Source organism: Hyperolius riggenbachi, chromosome 9, assembly GCF_040937935.1.
Source record: "Hyperolius riggenbachi isolate aHypRig1 chromosome 9, aHypRig1.pri, whole genome shotgun sequence".
Lineage (NCBI taxonomy): Eukaryota > Metazoa > Chordata > Amphibia > Anura > Hyperoliidae > Hyperolius > Hyperolius riggenbachi.
In genome coordinates this window covers 266,303,808-266,322,309 of record NC_090654.1, presented here as the reverse complement: position 1 = coordinate 266,322,309, position 18,502 = coordinate 266,303,808, and the positions used below count along the sequence as shown (strand labels likewise).

Below are 18,502 nucleotides of genomic sequence, written 5' to 3'. Positions count from 1 at the left end.
GATATATAGACAAGTTACTTGTTATAGGAAGTTTTTCATCTCGGATCCGCTTTAAGTTATCATCTATGCAGTATAGGCACTCATACATCTAGCGATTTTGACCAAGAAACAGATTTCACTCTGATCGAATATGATCACAGATCTGTTGGCCGACATAAACCGTAAGCCGATTCCCAATCAATTTCAGCATAAGATGTTGCGGGAATCGGCCTTGTGACACCGCCCCGGGCTGCTGCTCTCACACTTCTGCATTTGCACCCCCACGCGGTTGCCAGAATGCAGAAGAACTGCAGACACAAGCAGGCAGTGACAGGTAAAGTATAAATGCATGGGGCATGGGGGGGGGGGTGCGGAGATAAACAATTGGGGTGTCTGGGGATTTCCGTCACGTTCGTCGTTCATGATCATCGCACACCATTACAGCCGTGCCCCAGGTTGAGCATATCGGCAAGGGATTTTTTCCAGCATGTCCAATCTATACATGCGACCAATTTGAGTGTTAAATTGGTCACATATACATGATCAATTATGATCAAATTGGGTGGTTGATCGGTTGCCAAGTTGAGTAATCTATGGACACCTTTATTCTCACATGTAGATACATAGGAGGGGGAGCAGTTCATGCAGGCAGGATGTAGCGCCACCTCCCTTGCTGCCTCCTCTGCCAGCAAGATTACAGCTTGTATAGGGCAGCTAGGGAAGGAGAGAGAAGGGGGGGGGGGCTGTGTCTACCTGTGGCTATTTGACAGGTAGAGTATTGCAATCACAGGTACACAGCATTTGGGAGGGACAGAGATATTGCACGCCACGTCAGCTTGAGATTTCCCAGCACGTCCGATCTAAACATTCTACCAATTCTGACCTGGAATCGGTCAAATAATCGAATGGACATCCTTGTGGTGGCATCGTTTTTCACCTGACCCAATAATTATCGAATTGGATGGTCGACTGGCTGCCAAATCGCTAGATGTATGGCCACATTGAGTGAATATGAAATTTATCTATCACCACGATGATAACAGTAGAAACTGCTCAGTATAGTTATTAAAAACATGGGAGTTCAGCGTTATGAATTGTGGCCTATATCAGCTGGTAAGGGTTGGAGGAAACCTCGTCATCATGCTGGGAATACACGAGTAGATTCTGGCGCTCGATTCTGCGCCCGATCGTTTTTGCCCGTTCGAATCTCTTATCTTCCGCTTGTTTTTCTTACCTTTTTTCAATTCACTTCAATGACATATCGAGTGCCAAAACGATCAAACGGTGATGAGACGTCGGAAATTATCTAACCATCTTATCAGCTCAGAATCGAGCTGTGTATTCCCAGCATTAGAGGGAAATCAATGAAGACGTATCAGAGGATTAGGTATGGGTGTGGAAGGGAGTACTAAGTATGTACTACACGACAAGAAAATAGGTTGGGCTAGCATGGCATTGTGCAGTATAGCTTATGTGGTAGTACAAGGTCACTGGATGCAGTTTGGGAGGTCACTTGTTAATAGGCATTGGTCAGGAGAATTAACTGTGTCATTTGGTACGATTCATGAGGTGGCGGGTACAGGTTAGAAGGTAGTACCACCTCGATGGAAACTCACCTCAGCATTTTTAGTTCCTGTGCAGCTTTCAGGATAATCTCATGCTCTCTCTCACTAAGAGCCAAAATACCAGGCAGGGCGGGTTCACCGTCTGGCAACGCTGACTGTTCTGGCCCTGCAACTGAAGCAGAGTCTACAGGAAGTTGAGATGGAAGTGTATTCAGGCCTTCATTCCCAACTCTTTCTTCGGGTGGATACCATCTGTCATCTCTGGGCTGTAATCCTACCCTTTCTGGAAGCTCATCAGGGTTTCTGTCTTCATGCCACAAAGGACGTTCTGGATAATCATGAATCCTGAGCTCCCCGCGTTCCCTCAATTCTCTTTCTGCCAAGTCCATTTCTAATCTCCACCTCTCATCTCGATATCTGTCAAGTGATGGAAGAGGTGATCGTGCTCGGACAGGGGAGTACGGATGATGAGGAGATAGTGGTCGTCTAGGAGGCAACCAGTCTCTGTCTCGGAGTGGAAAATCCATGTCTTCTGGAAATCGGTGATAATCTCGGTTAACATTCCTTTCATATAAAGATCTTTCTAGCCTCTCTAGTTCAAGGATTCTGTCCATATCTCTGTCTAGAAATCGATCATGCCATGGACCACGGTGTGCATCAATATCATGAGGGAAATGTGGTGGGCGAAGAGGGCGTTCTTCTCTTAGATATGGATCCCTAAATGGCTCTCTATTGTGAGCTCGCCAGAATCTGTCTCTTTCCCAATCCTGAAACCGCTCATCTTCAACTGGGAAATCTCTGTTCCTAACTTCTGAAGGATCAAGAGGAACTCTGTCTCTTTCAAGGAACCTTGGCTCTCTAATAAAGGGTTCCCGACCAAAAGAGGGTGGGTCATTCAAATCCTCTCTGAAAAGAGGCCTTTCATCTGGTAAAGCACCTCGAGTCTCAAAGTCCCGGTCATCTAAAATGTTCATTGTTTCTCGATTGCCTGGTCTGGGTGGCAGTCTACCATGCATAAATCCTCTTGCTCTCCCTCTGCCACGGTGACCAAATCGCATGTCATAATTTTCTGGCCTGTGCTCATGCCAATCATCTCCATAAGTTTCAGGCTCATGCGACTGATCATCTTCTCTAAATTCACCTGGCCTTCCTGACTCATGATGGAAATAGCCCTCTGCATCATCTCCTTCTTCCTCTTCAAAATCTGGATGGAAATGTCTTGGATGACCTTCTGGTCTTTGTAGCTGCTCATCCTCCAATTCCGGTTCCTCATCAACTTCTTCATACGTATCCTCAGGTGCAAGTTCATCTCCCATAGATTGTTCATAGGAGTCTTCGCCCTCAGGACTCTCTTCCCAAGCATAAAAGGGGACCCCAGGAGCACCTGGCCTTGAAGGGTGTGGCAGTAAAGGGCCACCTGGCCTAACAGGAAAAGGGGGCCTAGGCCCACCTGGCCTAACAGGATGGACCGCTCTTGGTCCCCCAGGTCTTACAGGTGGGGAAGCTCTCGGTCCTCCCATCCTTACTGAAAGTGGTGCCCTAGGGATGCCTGGTCTCACTGAAAGAGCACCGTGAGGAGCACCTGGACGAACTACAGGATCTGGAAGTGGGAGGCCTGGTCTAACTGGATGATCTGCTCGAGGCACACCTGGTCTAATTGGAGGAGTAGCCCGAGGGGCACCTGGTCGGAATGGTGCATCTGACCATGGTGCAGCTGGTCGGAATGGTGCATCTGACCGTGGTGCACCTGATCGGAATGGTGCATCTGACGGTGGTGCACCTGGTCGGAATGGAGTATCCAATAGAGGAGCACCTGGTCTAAATGGAGTATCCAATAGAGGAGCACCTGGTCGGATTGGAGTATCCAATAGAGGAGCACCTGGTCGGATTGGAGTATCCAATAGAGGAGCACCTGGTCGGATTGGAGTATCCAATAGAGGAGCACCTGGTCGAAATGGAGTAGCCATCCTTGGACCACCAGGCCTAACAGAAGAAGCCCAGGGGTCATTTGGCCTAACTGGAGGAATCCAAGGACCACCTGGCCTAACAGGTGGTACTACGGGAGGGGCTTGAGGTCTAAATGGTGGCATAGTGTGGGGGAGAGAAGATGAATCTATCCCAGTAGTAGGAGTGGGGAGTAAGCCAGGTCTGGAAGGGATGTTACTCAAGGGTCCTGAAGAAGGGAAGTTACTTGGGGCACCTAAGTTATCAGTAGGTGGTTGTTCTTCCTTAATGGGCATGGATGGAAGGCTGGCAAGTGGGGCACCTGGCTTAAACTCAGGTTTAGAAGAAATCTGTGAGATGGCTGACTTATTGATGGCGGATGAATCGGGAGTATCTATCAGACTAGTGGTCTTTGAGCCATCCAAAGGTGTAGATGAGCTAGGAACTAAATCATTTGCTTTGATTGGTACATGTAGTTTTTCACCAGGTGGAATACCAGAACATGGATCAGTTTTAGGCAACTCTAAAGCTTTTGGTTTATCCTTACTAGAATCTGCAGGTTCACCTGGTTTGGGCAACAAAGGAGATGCTGTGAGTTCTGTCTTCACAACTGGGCCTGCATTTTTGTTAAGTGCACCTTCCTTGGAAGGCTCTGGAACTTTTTTCATCTCAACATCAGGCTGATCTTTTATAGCCTCCCCCTGACCACCAGAAATCAGGGCTATATCTGCAGGGGCACTACTAATTTTATCCACTGGCTTCTCTTTGCTGATCTGGCTTTGGGGAGGTTCATTTGAAGGTTTTGCAGAAACTGCTTCTATTACAGGTTTCTCTAAAGGGGTGTCGCCTAACAAAGGGGGGCGTGTACCCTGCTTACCCTTCTCCTGCAACCCATCTGTTTTATTTTTTTTGTCCACAGAGTCCCACCTATTGAAGGAAACCTTTTTATTCTCCCCACTGCCTTGTGAGTTACCTTCCTGTGCAGCAGCATTGTCCTTTTTAACAGGAGTAACCAAGTTATCTTGTAAGTCACCAGCCTTATCCTTGTGTGACTGCATTTCATGCTGTGAAGGTGGCAGTTCAGTGCCTTCAAATCGATCAATCTTGGAGCCCCCCAGTCTGTCTTGAGGAATAATACTTGGGCCTCCAAATCTGTCCTGAGGAGGCATATCCGATCCCCCAAATCTGTCTCTGGGTGTTGGCAGCTCAGAACTACCAAAACGGTCATGAGGACGTGGTGGCATACCTGACCCAACAAAGCGGTCATGGGGACGTGGCATCTCACCATCTCTAAAACCTTCCTGAAATTTTGGCAAGTCAGAAGCAGCAAAGCGCTCCTGAGGAGGTGGCTGATCTGGAGCGCCAAAGCGGTTTCGCAGTGGTGCCTGATCAGGTCCACCAAATCTATCCCGTGGAGCTGGTTGATCAGGAGCACCAAAGCGGTCCTGAGAGGGGGGTGGAACTGGGGAACCAAAGTGGTCACGGCGAGGTGGCTGATCCGAGACTCCAAATCTGTCACGAGGTTGCAGCTGATCTGGAGCACCCAAAGAGTCACGAGGAGGTGGCTGTTGCGGGCCGCCAAAGCGGTCGCGGGGAGGTGGCTGTTCTGGTCCGCCAAAGCGGTCGCGGGGAGGTGGCTGTTCCGGACCGCCAAAGCGGTCGCGGGGAGGTGGCTGTTCCGGACCGCCAAAGCGGTCGCGGGGAGGTGGCTGTTCCGGACCGCCAAAGCGGTCGCGGGGAGGTGGCTGTTCCGGACCGCCAAAGCGGTCGCGGGGAGGTGGCTGTTCCGGACCGCCAAAGCGGTCGCGGGGGGGCTGCTGATCTGGGCCGCCAAAGCGGTCGCGGGGAGGCTGCTGATCTGGGCCGCCAAAGCGGTCGCGGGGAGGCTGCTGATCTGGGCCGCCAAAGCGGTCACGGGGAGGCTGCTGATCTGGGCCGCCAAAGCGGTCGCGGGGAAGTGGCTGATCCAGCATGCCAAAGCGGTCGCGGGAAGGTGGCTGATCCAGCATGCCAAAGCGGTCGCGGGGAGGCGGCTGATCCGGGGCGCCAAAGCGGTCGCGGGAAAGCGGCTGATCCGGGGCGCCAAAGCGGTCGCGGGGAGGCGGCTGATCCGGGGCGCCAAAGCGGTCGCGAGGAGGCGGCTGATCCGGGGCGCCAAAGCGGTCGCGGGGAGGCGGCTGATCCGGGGCGCCAAAGCGGTCGCGGGGAGGCGGCTGATCTGGGGCGCCAAAGCGGTCGCGGGGAGGCGGCTGATCTGGGGCGCCAAAGCGGTCGCGAGGAAGTGGCTGATCCGGAGCGCCAAAACGGTCGTGAGTAGGAGGCTGATCTGGGGCACTAAATCGATCCTTAGGCAACTGCTGATCAGAGGTGCCAAAGTGATCACGTGGAGGAGGTTGAGCATGGCTGCCAAAACGATCTCGAGGAGTCATCTGGTCTGGGGTGGAACCAAGGCGATCACTAGAAGAGTACTGATCAGAAGCACCAAAATGGTCTCGAAGAGGTGCTTGTTCGGGACCACTAAAGCGCTCTCCTTGAGCTGCTTCTGGAAAGCCAAATCTGGGTGGTCGATTGTCAGGAGTGCCAAACCGGTGTCGGGGATGGTTGTCAGAAAATGGGAATCTAGCATGTGGAGGTACAGCAGAAAATCTAGCTCTCCCCCTTCCTGAAATATCTGGTGGACCAAACCTAAAGTGTGGAGAAGCATCAGGGGGGCAAAGCCTTTCTTGGAAACTATGCTGGTCATAGGGTGGAACCATTTGATCTCCATATCTTTCGCCAGGTGCCCCTGCAACAGCACCCAACTTGTCAGAGCTGGGATCTTTAGCATCACCATATCTTTCCATGTGGGATGAGGTGTTGCCTGAGCCCCACTTGTCAGGAACACTGCTCCATTTATTGAATGGTTCATTTGAACTGCTCCATCTGCTATCAGGGGGTTCATTCCATTTATTATCCATATCATCACTATGACTATCTTTTCTTTTAAGCTGAGATTCCTCAGATTTATTCTGTGTGTTTCCAGGATGACTGGTTGCCCTTTCTGAGACCTCTTTTGTGGGATACTCAGAAAACTCTTTGGTTGAAGATGTAGACATTTGAGATGGGACAGACTTCTCCCATGACTGGTCAGGTCGGTCTTGTGGCTTGTCCCATCTGTTAGTTGCGGCACTCTGACTACTGGCTTCCCCAAACTGCCAAGACTTGTCAGCGGTGGTGGTAGTCGTCTGCTCATGTGTCACATGCTGATTGTCTCTTTCATACACAGGATGGGGGCCACGGAAACCAGGAGGTCCAGTATGGCCAGGAGGAGGAAATTGTGGGAGTCCAGATCCAGGTGTAGAAAATCTGTGAGACAAACAGAAAAGAAAATCATGTAAATACCACCATAGCCACGTCCCTGCTCCATATAAAACAATGCCAATACCTCACTAGTCACCAGGGCTGTGGAGTACAGAAATCATCCAACCCTGACACCAACTCTGACTCCGGGTACCCAAAACGGCTCAGACTCCTTGACTCCGACTACTTAGTCTAATATTTACCAGGGCTCCTCAGTTTATTAAACAGTGTTGTACCCAGGACTATTTAGGTGGGCGGGCCAGGTGTTCTGAAACCCCGCCAGGCTGCCAAAAGTCGGTGCTGTGCGTCTTGGCCAGGAGCAGTGCCAAGCAGTGTGGGGCAGGTAGGGTTCCCTCGTCCCGGGCGAAGAAACTGGGGGGCGGACCTCTATCCCCCCTCCCTCTCAACCCCTCAGCTCAATGAGCTCCTTGGGCAGTAGATACAACTTAATTGGCTCCGGGCTCTCTCAGATGCTAGAGCACAAGCCAGCCGGTCAAGCGGTCTCCTCTCTGTGATGCTGCACATACTACTTCCTGGTTTTGTGTGCGCAGCATCGGAAAGAGAAGACAGCGGGGATCAGGCGGCTGGCTGGTGCTTTAGGGGGGCCAAGGTGAGCTGCACAAACTCCCCACTAGCCCACCAGCAGCCAGACTAAAGTCTGAGCAACCCTCCCCACTAGCCCACCAGCCTGACCACCATCCCACTAGCCTGATCACCTACCAACTGCCCCCCCTCCCCCTAGCCACCAGACTGACCACCTGCCCACCCAACTAACCACCTACCCACTAGCCACCAGCCTGACCACCTACCCACCCCACTAGCCACCAGCCTGACCACCTACCCACCCCACTAGCCACCAGCCTGACCACCTACCCACCCCACTAGCCACCAGCCTGACCACCTACCCACCCCACTAGCCACCAGCCTGACCACCTACCCACCCCACTAGCCACCAGCCTGACCACCTACCCACCCCATCAGCCTGACCACCTACCCACCCCACTAGCCACCAGCCTGACCACCTACCCATCCACCGCACTAGCCACCCACCCCTGCTCATTTCCCACTAGCATGCGTCGTTTTTATCCGAATCGCAATTGTCGGGTGATCGTGCTCCGTTCCCGGCAGCTATACGGCGTGATCACAGGTAGTGGAAGTTGTAGGTTATGTGATCGCAGTGCAATTGCGATCACATTTTCTAGTGGAAAAGGGCCCTTACTTCCCCATCCAGCTACTTTTTCATGCCACCCAGCTGAAAAAAATTTCTGGGGAGAACGCAAACCACAGACTCCAACTCCAGGTACCCAAAATTGCTCCGAGTCCAACTCCACAGCCTCACTAGTCACACACCTGTTCAGTACAAAACCATGCCAATACCTCACCAGTCACGCCCCTGCTCTGTATAAAACCATGCCAATACCTCACCAGTCACGCCCCTGCTCTGTATAAAACCATGCCAATACCTCACCAGTCACGCCACTGCTCTGTATAAAACCATGCCAATACCTCACCAGTCACGCCCCTGCTCTGTATAAAACCATGCCAATACCTCACCAGTCACGCCCCTGCTCTGTATAAAACCATGCCAATACCTCACCAGTCACGCCCCTGCTCTGTATAAAACCATGCCAATACCTCACCAGTCACGCCCCTGCTCTGTATAAAACCATGCCAATACCTCACCAGTCACGCCCCTGCTCTGTATAAAACCATGCCAATACCTCACCAGTCACGCCCCTGCTCTGTATAAAACCATGCCAATACCTCACCAGTCACGCCCCTGCTCTGTATAAAACCATGCCAATACCTCACCAGTCACGCCACTGCTCTGTATAAAACCATGCCAATACCTCACCAGTCACGCCCCTGCTCTGTATAAAACCATGCCAATACCTCACCAGTCACGCCCCTGCTCTGTATAAAACCATGCCAATACCTCACTAGTCACACCCCTGCTCTGTATAAAACCATGCCAATACCTCTCCAGTCACGCCCCTTCTCTGTATAAAACCATGCCAATACCTCACCAGTCACGCCCCTGCTCTGTATAAAACCATGCCAATACCTCACCAGTCACGCCCCTGCTCTGTATAAAACCATGCCAATACCTCACTAGTCACACCCCTGCTCTGTATAAAACCATGCCAATACCTCACCAGTCACGACCCTGCTCTGTATAAAACCATGCCAATACTTCACTAGTCACACCCCTCCTCAGTATAAAACCATGCCAATACCTCACTAGTCACGCCCCTCAGTATAAAACCATGCCAATACCTCACTAGTCACGCCCCTGCTCAGTATAAAACCATGCCAATACCTCACTAGTCACGCCCCTCAGTATAAAACCATGCCAATACCTCACTAGTCACGCCCCTGCTCAGTATAAAACCATGCCAATACCTCACTAGTCACGCCCCTCCTCAGTATAAAACCATGCCAATACCTCACTAGTCACGCCCCTGCTCTGTATAAAACCATGTCAATACCTCACTAGTCACGCCCCTCCTCAGTATAAAACCATGCCAATACCTCACTAGTCACGCCCCTGCTCTGTATAAAACCATGCCAATACCTCACTAGTCACGCTCCTGCTCTGTATAAAACCATGCCAATACCTCACTAGTCTCACCCCTGCTCTGTATAAAACCATGCCAATACCTCACTAGTCACACCCCTGCTCTGTATAAAACCATGCCAATACCTGACTAGACACGCCCCTGCTCTGTATAAAACCATGCCAATACCTCACTAGTCACACCCCTGCTCTGTATAAAACCATGCCAATACCTCACTAGTCACACCCCTGCTCTGTATAAAACCATGCCAATACCTCACTAGTCACACCCCTGCTTTGTATAAAACCATGGAAACCCCTCACTAATCACACCCCTACTTTATATAAAAACTATGGCAATACAGCCCTAGTCAAGCCACTGCTTTGCATAAAATCTTACCAATGCCACCCTAGTCACACCCCTGCTGGCAAAAGCTCACTAAAAACTAAAATGGGGGCGTGGTCACAGATTACGCATTGGCATATAAGAGGCATACTGAAAGAGAACCAGAGGTGGGTTTGATAAATCCTATTAGGACACAGAGGAACATTCTGTATACAATGCAGTATTCTCCCCAGGCTCTTTTAGCCGGGTGCTCCACCCGTCCAGTTTTGGTGAGCACCCGGCTGTCATCGGCTAACTTCCTCTTATTCTGCAAGCAGAGTTGCACACAGAAGCATCGGCCCTGCATTCTCTCATATCGCCCCACCCGGCTGGAAAAAAATTCTGGGGATAACACTGCAATGTGGAAGGACACAGAGGCTGCTCACTGTATACAGAATGTGCCTCTGTGTCCTAATAGGATTTATCAAACCTACCTCGGGTTCACTTTAAAGGACTCACAAGGTGAAAAATAAATGTAATTTTTACTTCCCTGGGGCTTCTTCCAGCCCCTAGAAGTCCAGCAAGTCCCTCTCCGCAGCTCTGGTGGTCCCGGGTGTCCCACTTGCCGTCCACAAAGCTCAGCGACCCGCTGGCGCTTCCGCACACGAGCGCGTGGCCGGCCACGTCAGGGGTGCATACTGCACAGACCACTGTGCAGACGCAGTACGCGTCCGATGACGCAAGCATATTCGTGCATGGGTGGCCGTGCATGCGCAGAAGCACCGACCTGCTGGTGAGCTTTGCGGGTAGCCAGCGGGAAAACCGGGGCTGCACCGAGGGACTCACTGGACTTCTAGGGGCTGAAAAAAGCCCTAAGTAAAAAATTATGTTTATTTTACACCTGGTGAATCCTTTAAAAGTACTTAAAGAAAACAAATTCTATGATCTGGCAAATTTCAATCACATGCAAATATATATGCAAATAATACAGCAGGCAGATATCAATGACATGTAAATAACACTAAATGACATATACAGAGGCCTTACCAAATTCAGAGAGCCCCACAAAAGCGGGATTCGCTAATTTGGGCCCTGGCCAAATCCCGGGTGCCACCATAGACTAGGCTATAGGCACTCGCTGCCTAATTTGGCCGCAGGCAATAGCCGGAGCCCGATTTACATGGGGAAACAGTTTGGTTACCAGTAGGGGAAAAGTTTTGATTGAGGGCAGAACAGCTGCTAAAGCAGGGCGAGCCCAAATTTCGACGCAACTTTTTTATATGTACTCCCTAATAAGTTCAGAGAGCCGCCCCAATCAGGCATTTTTTCTCTCCTTTCATTGGGCAGTGATCTCAATATAGCAATTAGCCGAAGCATTGGTGTTCACTGGCTCCTGCCAAAACAGACCCCATACTCACAGGCAGCTTACCGTGCCCGGATCAATACATCAATAATTCGTGCTGGTGGATTGATACGGAATTTAGCTATGTCACAGCTTTTATTTGTTTGTGGCCAGGAGGTGCGATACTGGTGCTGCGAGGGACTGAGGCCATTTGTTTCAGGTGAGTGTGTCTGCTTTCTTTTTAACCTCCCTGGCGGTATCCCCGAGTCAAGCTCGGGGGTGGAAAAAAGCCAGGAGCGGTAATCCCAAGCCTGACACGTGGTAGCTGCTGGGAGCTCTACGCAGACTCACTTCCCCTGGGCTCCACACGCTGACAGCCATTCTTCCTGTCTTTGAAGGCTCTGCATCTCCCTGGTAAGATTGCCATCTGTTGTGTCATTAAGACAGACCGCAATCTCACTATTAGATTACAGTGCCATCCAGAGGACCAAGGGAGAATTGCAGCCCTTGATCCCAAGAAAGTGAGCAAATGCTGGGCTGTGAAGTTTTTCCCCACGACTTTAGCGTCTAAAAGCATGCTAAAACAATTGCACCCCTTTTTTAGACCCTAAAATCTGGAAATAAACTGCCAGGGAGGTTAAATGCATCCTGAATTCCAATGGGAAGTCACAGCCCATGAGTCGCAACTAATACACTTTAAAAAGTAATGTTTGAGGGCCGGCATGTGTTCTGGGACTGTAGCTTGGGGAAGGAGGGCTTACCTGTGACCGCTGAGTCCTTCATACTGGCCACCTGACATCGCGGCAGGAGGTGGCGGAGGGACAGGAGGCGTCGGTTCCACATTAGGCAATGGTGGAGGCCCGGTTGGTTTAGTCTCCTCAGCCTGTTTAGCCAAGGAAGCCGCAGGAGTTTGTGTTGGAGGAATATAAGGAAAGTCTTGAGGAGCACTTTGGCCAACAAGGGATTTAGTATTCCTTATTGCCTGTTGAGCCTGATAGGAGAGCCCAGTTGGTACACTATTCATCCCAGGTGGGAGTGGTGGTAGCTCTTCTCCACTAGGTGGTGGTAAAGGAGGCGGGGCTGACATTATGCTGGGAGTTAGGTAAGCAGAGGAAGAAGCAGTAGTAGCTGCAGTGCTAGAGAAGAAGCTCTCAGACTCTGGGACAGCCTTTTCCGCTGGAGGTGGTGGCTGCGCATCACTAGGTGGTGGCAAGGGTGGCTGCTCATCTTCCCGAGATGGAGGATCCATGGGTGGTGGAGGTGGAGGAGCACTGGATGTGGGAGGCAGAGGCGGAGCTGCCACAGGAGGAAGAGGGGGTGGTGTGGCTTCAGAGTATGTAGTAGGTGGAAGGGCGGGGGGAGGAGCACTGCCATACACTGGAGGTGTGCTATAAGGGGACACTGTGCTCATTCCTGTCGGTAGAGCTTCAGGAACGGCTGGTGATATGACTTGAGAGTATGCAGAGTATTGGGGCACCACGGCAACGCCACCTAAATAATGACTGCCACCATATTGCTGCTTCATTGTCTTCAGTGAAGCGATTTTGTCCTTCAGGTGAGCTTTGGTGGCTTTCATATGATTCTGCCATGATGTCCACTGACTGTGGAAGTCCTGCAGCTGGTCTTTGTGGGGGTAGGTCAGCAGCAACTCCTGCCACTTCTTAAACTGGTTCTCAAACTCCTGCTGTAGGGGTAAAAACTGTTTCTGCTGCATCTCATAGTGCTGCAGCTGGACGTCCACCGACATAGCCTGTTAGAAGAGAAGGACAGGGAGGTACATTAGCACCAGAGACATCTACCAATGGACAGAGGACTACCCTACCCCTTCCCTCAGCCACTCTCATGCTCCAGGATACCACTGGAGAATCAGCACCATTAGAAATAGATCTTTATTCACTTTATATCTTTAGTAAAGTGGCCAGAATACACGCTCAATTAATGTTGCCCGGCGGGGATTGAGTGGTGAACCACCAGGCAACAATGCAGGACCGAGGCAGCGCAGACACTTTGCAAGTGTGAAAAGTGTTCTGCTCTATGCAGGGGAAGGGAAGGGGCATGGGAGTGACAGCTCGTAGGGGCGGGGTAAGAACACTTCTCTCCCGTCATTTGTACGAAGTGATTCGCCAGGAAAATGACTGGCTAAGAGGGCATCGGGGACTGCCGTACCCACGCTGGATTCTTGGCAGAGGCAGTCTATGTTGGTCGCCTCGGCCGAGTTCCATCAAGTGTGTTTACAGGCCTTTACTTTAAGTCTTGTAATTAGATACATCTTAGATTTGTTGCGTCTATTCAGCAGTCTTAGGGAGCCCATACACTCAGCCGATTTTTAGCCGATCGATCAAAATCGGTCGAACAATTGGTCGATTGCAAATCGATTGACCAATCGACTGATTTGCGGCTGATTCCGATCGATCTGGCAGGCTGGAAAATCTAGGTCGATCTGTTGAGATTGCTTATCATTTTGCATTGGCCCTAATGGAAATCTGATGGCAAAAAAAATGCCATCAGATCGATTTTCAATAGATTTCAAATTGAAATCAATTGGAAATGTGTTCCTAGTAAAAAATGTTCCTAAACATCAGATAGATCAGAAATCTACCTGCTGATCTATCTGCTGCTAATCTAACGAGTGTATGGCCACCTTTATGCCTAGTACACACCATACAATTTTCTGTAAGATTTACCTGCCAGATAAATATCCAACTTGTTGGAAATTATCTAACCATCTATCTGCCTAGCAATTAAGCATTGTTCTACTCAGCAGGAGATAACCAGAGGACAATGCACCAGAGATAATAACCAGTCTCTACAGGTGCGTACACACGCACTACTAAAGAGGACGGATCAGTCAGACCCTCCCGCTGGGCGGTCGTTCTGACAGTAGTGCGTGTGTACAGTGTCTGCAGACTGATAAGGCTGTTTCTGAACGATCCGCTGATCATTCAGAAACAGCCTTATCAGTCCGCCGACAGCGCGTACACACACGCATACTGCCGGCTAAAGACTGCCCAGCGGGAGGGTCCGGCGGATCAATCGTTTCCTTTTGTAGTGCGTGCGTACGCAACTTACCAGTACTTTAAAGAAAATAATCTTATTGACAAGACAAATAACATTTATATCGCGCTTTTCTCCTGGCGGACTCAAAGCGCCAGAGCTGCAGCCACTAGGACGCGCTCTATAGGCAGTAGCAGTGTTAGGGAGACTTGCCTAAGGTCTCCTACTGAATAGGTGCTGGGTTACTGAACAGGCAGAGCCGAGATTGGAACCCTGGTCTCCTGTGTCAGAGGCAGAGCCCTTAACCATTACACCATCCCACCATGGAACCCTGGTCTATTGTGTCAGAGGCAGAGCCCTTAACCATTACACAACCCGCCATGGAACCCTGGTCTCCTGTGTCAGAGGCAGAGCCCTTAACCATTACACCATCCCGCCATGGAACCCTGTGGTCTCCTGTGTCAGAGGCAGAGCCTCTACAGCCATTACAGAAAATCTAACAGAAAATTATATGGTGTGTACTAGACATTAGATATAATCAGGAAAAGTAAATATCTTCCATCATGTAACAGCTTGCATTGACCATGTATACAATTGTCTCATGAACTCAAAAAACATCTTGTAACTGGCATACACAATGTTTATACAAAAGTGATAACATGGAGGACAAGGAGAGAATGTCTGCACTTGTAGTCTAGACATGGTGCTGTCCAGTAGACAGCGTACTCAGTGTTGGCTCCAAGCCAAGATGATCTAGAGCTCATCTGCACATTGGATGCACGTGTCTTCTCAAAGTGAATTCTCAAAAAAACAGTATAAGAAGAAGAAGAAAAAAAAATATATAAACATGGGCTCAAAAATCTCAGTAGGGAGAGAAACGCACACAGAAGCATCCTATATGGTATGGCTTAGCGCAGCTACCACAGCCAGTAGAGGAATGAGAGGTTTGGAAAAGTATGATTTTAATTTCATATACAGTAGAATCCCTTTATACATAGTAAACTCCAAGGGACCAGGAAAAGTAGTTTACTTTATCAGAATTGGTCATACATTGTATATTTATACAGGCACATTTGCTGGGACCTGAGGACTGAGTTTACTATAAGTAGATTCTACTGTACTACACTGAAGCGAAAAAAAATATATGATATAATGAATTGGTTGTGTACTATGAATAATTACTAGAAGATTAGCAGCAAAGAAAATATTCTCATATTTTTATTTTCAGGTATATAGTGTTTTTTCTAACATTGCATCATTTTCTAATATGTGCAGATTACACAACACTCAGCATTCAAAATGATTCTTTCAGAGCAGTCTGTGAACTAATGACCTCTCCTCTGGCAGAGAAAAAGTAAAACAATTAACTAACAGTTGAGATAATAAAAGTCAGAAAACAGCCCTTTCCACGACTATGAAAGTTGTAGAGCTTAATGGCTTTTTTGTATAGAGATAACAACTGGAGTTTCTTAAATCTTCCTGTACTGGAAACAATTAGACTGATGTATCTGATCTTAATGTTTTATTTCTTAGCTGTACTACACATACAAATCATAATATCATAATTTATTTTTCGCTTCAGTGTCTCTTTAGGCAGACCTTAAAAGGACACATCCAAGATCTCAAACATTTTTAAAAATAAAAATCTACTTACCCGGGGCTTCTTGCAGCCGTTCTGTGCCCTCACCGCAGCTCCGCTCTCTGCCAGTGGCCCTTGGTCCCCTCCGGCGCAAGATGCTCACTGCGCCTGCGCGATCGGCTCCCAGAGTCGCACTAACATCATCCAGACTATACTGCGCAGGCACAGTAGTTCTGCACCTGCACAGTACAGCCCGGATGAATCAGTGCGACTCCGTGATCCACATGCTGGAGCGCAGGAAGATGCCGACCTGGCGAGATCAGCATCTGCACCGGAGAGGATCGGGAGCCTCCAGCGCTGCGGCGAGGGCACAGGATAGCTGCCAGGGGCTGGTGGAAGCCCCTAGTAATTGAATTTTTTATTTTTATTCTCCCTGGACATTCATTTTAAAAGGACACACCAAGCAAAAATGTCCTGCCCCATGATATACTTACCTCCATCTCCATACTACATCTTCCTCCAGCCCCCTGAAGCCGGCATGTCCCACGCAGCATCTCCAGCCCGGTGTCCCCACCGGTGCAGAGGCCGACCTCGAGGCCGTCCGTACTGCACTTGCGTGAAGCACTGTTGTCAATCAAGTCCACGTTGTCCGCCCGCAGCGTTCTGTGCAGGGGCAGAACTACTGCAGACAACATGGACTTGATTGACAGCGGTGCTCACGCAGGCGCAGTAGAGGAGGTCGGCCTCTGCACACGGCGCAGACCCCGGGGTGGTGGTGTCGAGCGGAGATGTTGCGTGGGACATGTCGGCTTGAAGGGGCTGGAGGAAGTATATCATGGGGCAGGACATTTTGCTTGATGCTCCCTCTAAGTTTATAAGTCACAGCCGCTATTGGGGCCTTTAGCAGTGGAACAGAGCAGCATGGAAGTAAGCCTCAGCACTCATGCCTACACATCACAGCAGCCACTGCTTTAAACAGGCCACTTCTGCTCGGGTATCCTGTAAGCTACAAGCACACCCTAAATTAAACTTGGCCCAGACACACTGTTCTGCTCACCCATCCGTCCCGTGTGTGCTGCTCTGTCACTCCTGTACCCAATATACCTCCCCAAATGATGGCAGGCCATGTATATAAACAATACAGGTGTATAGATCCCTCCTGTACCCAATACCCTCTATGTGATAACAGATCATGTTTACTGCATAGTCTATGCTGGGGTATAAAACCCCCCTGTACCCAATACTGCCCAAGTGATAACAGGAGATAGATAGATGTACATAGGGTGCGTACACACGCACTACTAAATGCAGCGATGGGTCCGCCGGACCCTCCCGCTGGGCGGTCTTTAGCCGACAGTATGCGTATGTGTACGGGCTGTCGGCGGACTGATAAGGCTGTTTCTGAATGATCCACTGAGCAGATCGTTCAGAAACAGCCTTATCGGTCTAACTACAGTGCGTACACATGCGGATACTGTCGGCCAAAGACCGCCTAGCGACCCGTCATTGCATTTAGTAGTGCGTTTGTACCCATCTATACACACACACAATGCCAGGATATACTCCTGTACCCAATACCTCCAAGTGATAACAGGCCATGCACAATACCTCCAAGTGATAAACTACATATATAAACAATGCCAGGATATAAATCTCTCCAGTACTCAATCCCCCCCCCCCCCCCCCCCCAACATGATAACAGGCCACATGTTTAAACAATGCCAGAACAAGTCACTCCTGTACCCAATACCTTTAAGTGATTAACTACTTATATAAACAATGCCAGGCTATAAATCACTCCTGTACCCAATACCCTACAGTGATGACAGACCACGTATATAAATAATACCAGGATATAAATGTGTTAGGCCTGGTTCACACTACAGTGCAAATGCAGCATATGCGTAAACGATGCAGGAAGTTCATCCACTCAGTGCACATGTAAATCCTAGCTAAAATGCTTATTGGTTCACATAAAGCAATGCGAATTTTCTGTGTTGCAGGAGGATTCACATTAGTTTTTTTGCAAACCAACAGGAAGCCCTATATTACCTGGCCACTGGGACAGCACTGCCAAATTTCTGCAGGACTGGCAGCGGTTTTGTGTACGGCAGGAAGCGTAGAGGGAATGAACACTATTTCCCTGGGCTTGTATTGAGTCTGACTGCAGGTCGGCATTATGCATTTGCATTCCATTTGACAGTGTAAACACATGCTGCTGATAACATAGGATGCATTTACCGCCACGGTCTGGGTTTAAAAAAAAATGTTTTTAGCTGTAGTGTAAATAGGCCCCAACATAGACTTTTTCCCAGTTAAAACAGGAGAAATAAATCAATATTGGTTAATCTCATTCAGAGCCCAGAAATGGATAACTCACAGCCAGGTGAGGCGGGTCCTGAACAAGCTGCTGGTAGCGCTGTAGCAGTTGCTGCATGGCAGTGTGCTTCTGAGTGATGCCGTGGTACTGGAAGCCCACTCGGTGGAGCTCATGCTGCTGCCAGTGGGCGGCGGCTTCCTGTAGAGTCCTCAACCTCAGAGCCTGCTCCGGATCTTCCGCAAAGTTAATAGTGGGCTAAAAAGTCAAGAAAAAGGGTGTGATGAGCTAAGTAAACCCATCGACACGGCCACCCCCCCCCCCCCCCCCAGCCACACAGGCCCACTCTCCCCCCCAGCCACACACGTCCCCTCTGCCCCCACCCCCCAGCCACACACGTCCACTCTGCCCCCCCCCCAGCCACACACGTCCAATCTGCCCCCCCCCCACGCCCAATCTTGCCCCCACAGCCACACACGCCCACTTTGCCCCCACCCAGCCACACGTGCCCACTCTGTCCCCCCCCAGCCACACACGCCTACTCTCCCCCCCCCCAGCCAC

At 50.0% G+C, this 18,502-nt stretch overlaps 1 protein-coding gene across 2 annotated transcripts in view; it reads right to left on the bottom strand.

Annotated features, from left to right (window-relative positions):
- The window catches only part of YLPM1 (YLP motif containing 1), an 81,527-nt gene that overhangs the window by 50,585 nt on the left and 12,440 nt on the right, over positions 1–18,502 (bottom strand). For both annotated transcript variants that reach the window (XM_068254533.1, XM_068254534.1), the window contains exons 3-5: positions 18,005–18,199; positions 11,813–12,801; positions 1,596–6,833 (exon numbers count right to left, since the gene is read on the bottom strand). In XM_068254533.1, coding sequence (XP_068110634.1) covers positions 1,596–6,833; positions 11,813–12,801; positions 18,005–18,199 — 6,422 coding nt within the window. The remainder of the gene's footprint in view (positions 1–1,595; positions 6,834–11,812; positions 12,802–18,004; positions 18,200–18,502) is intronic.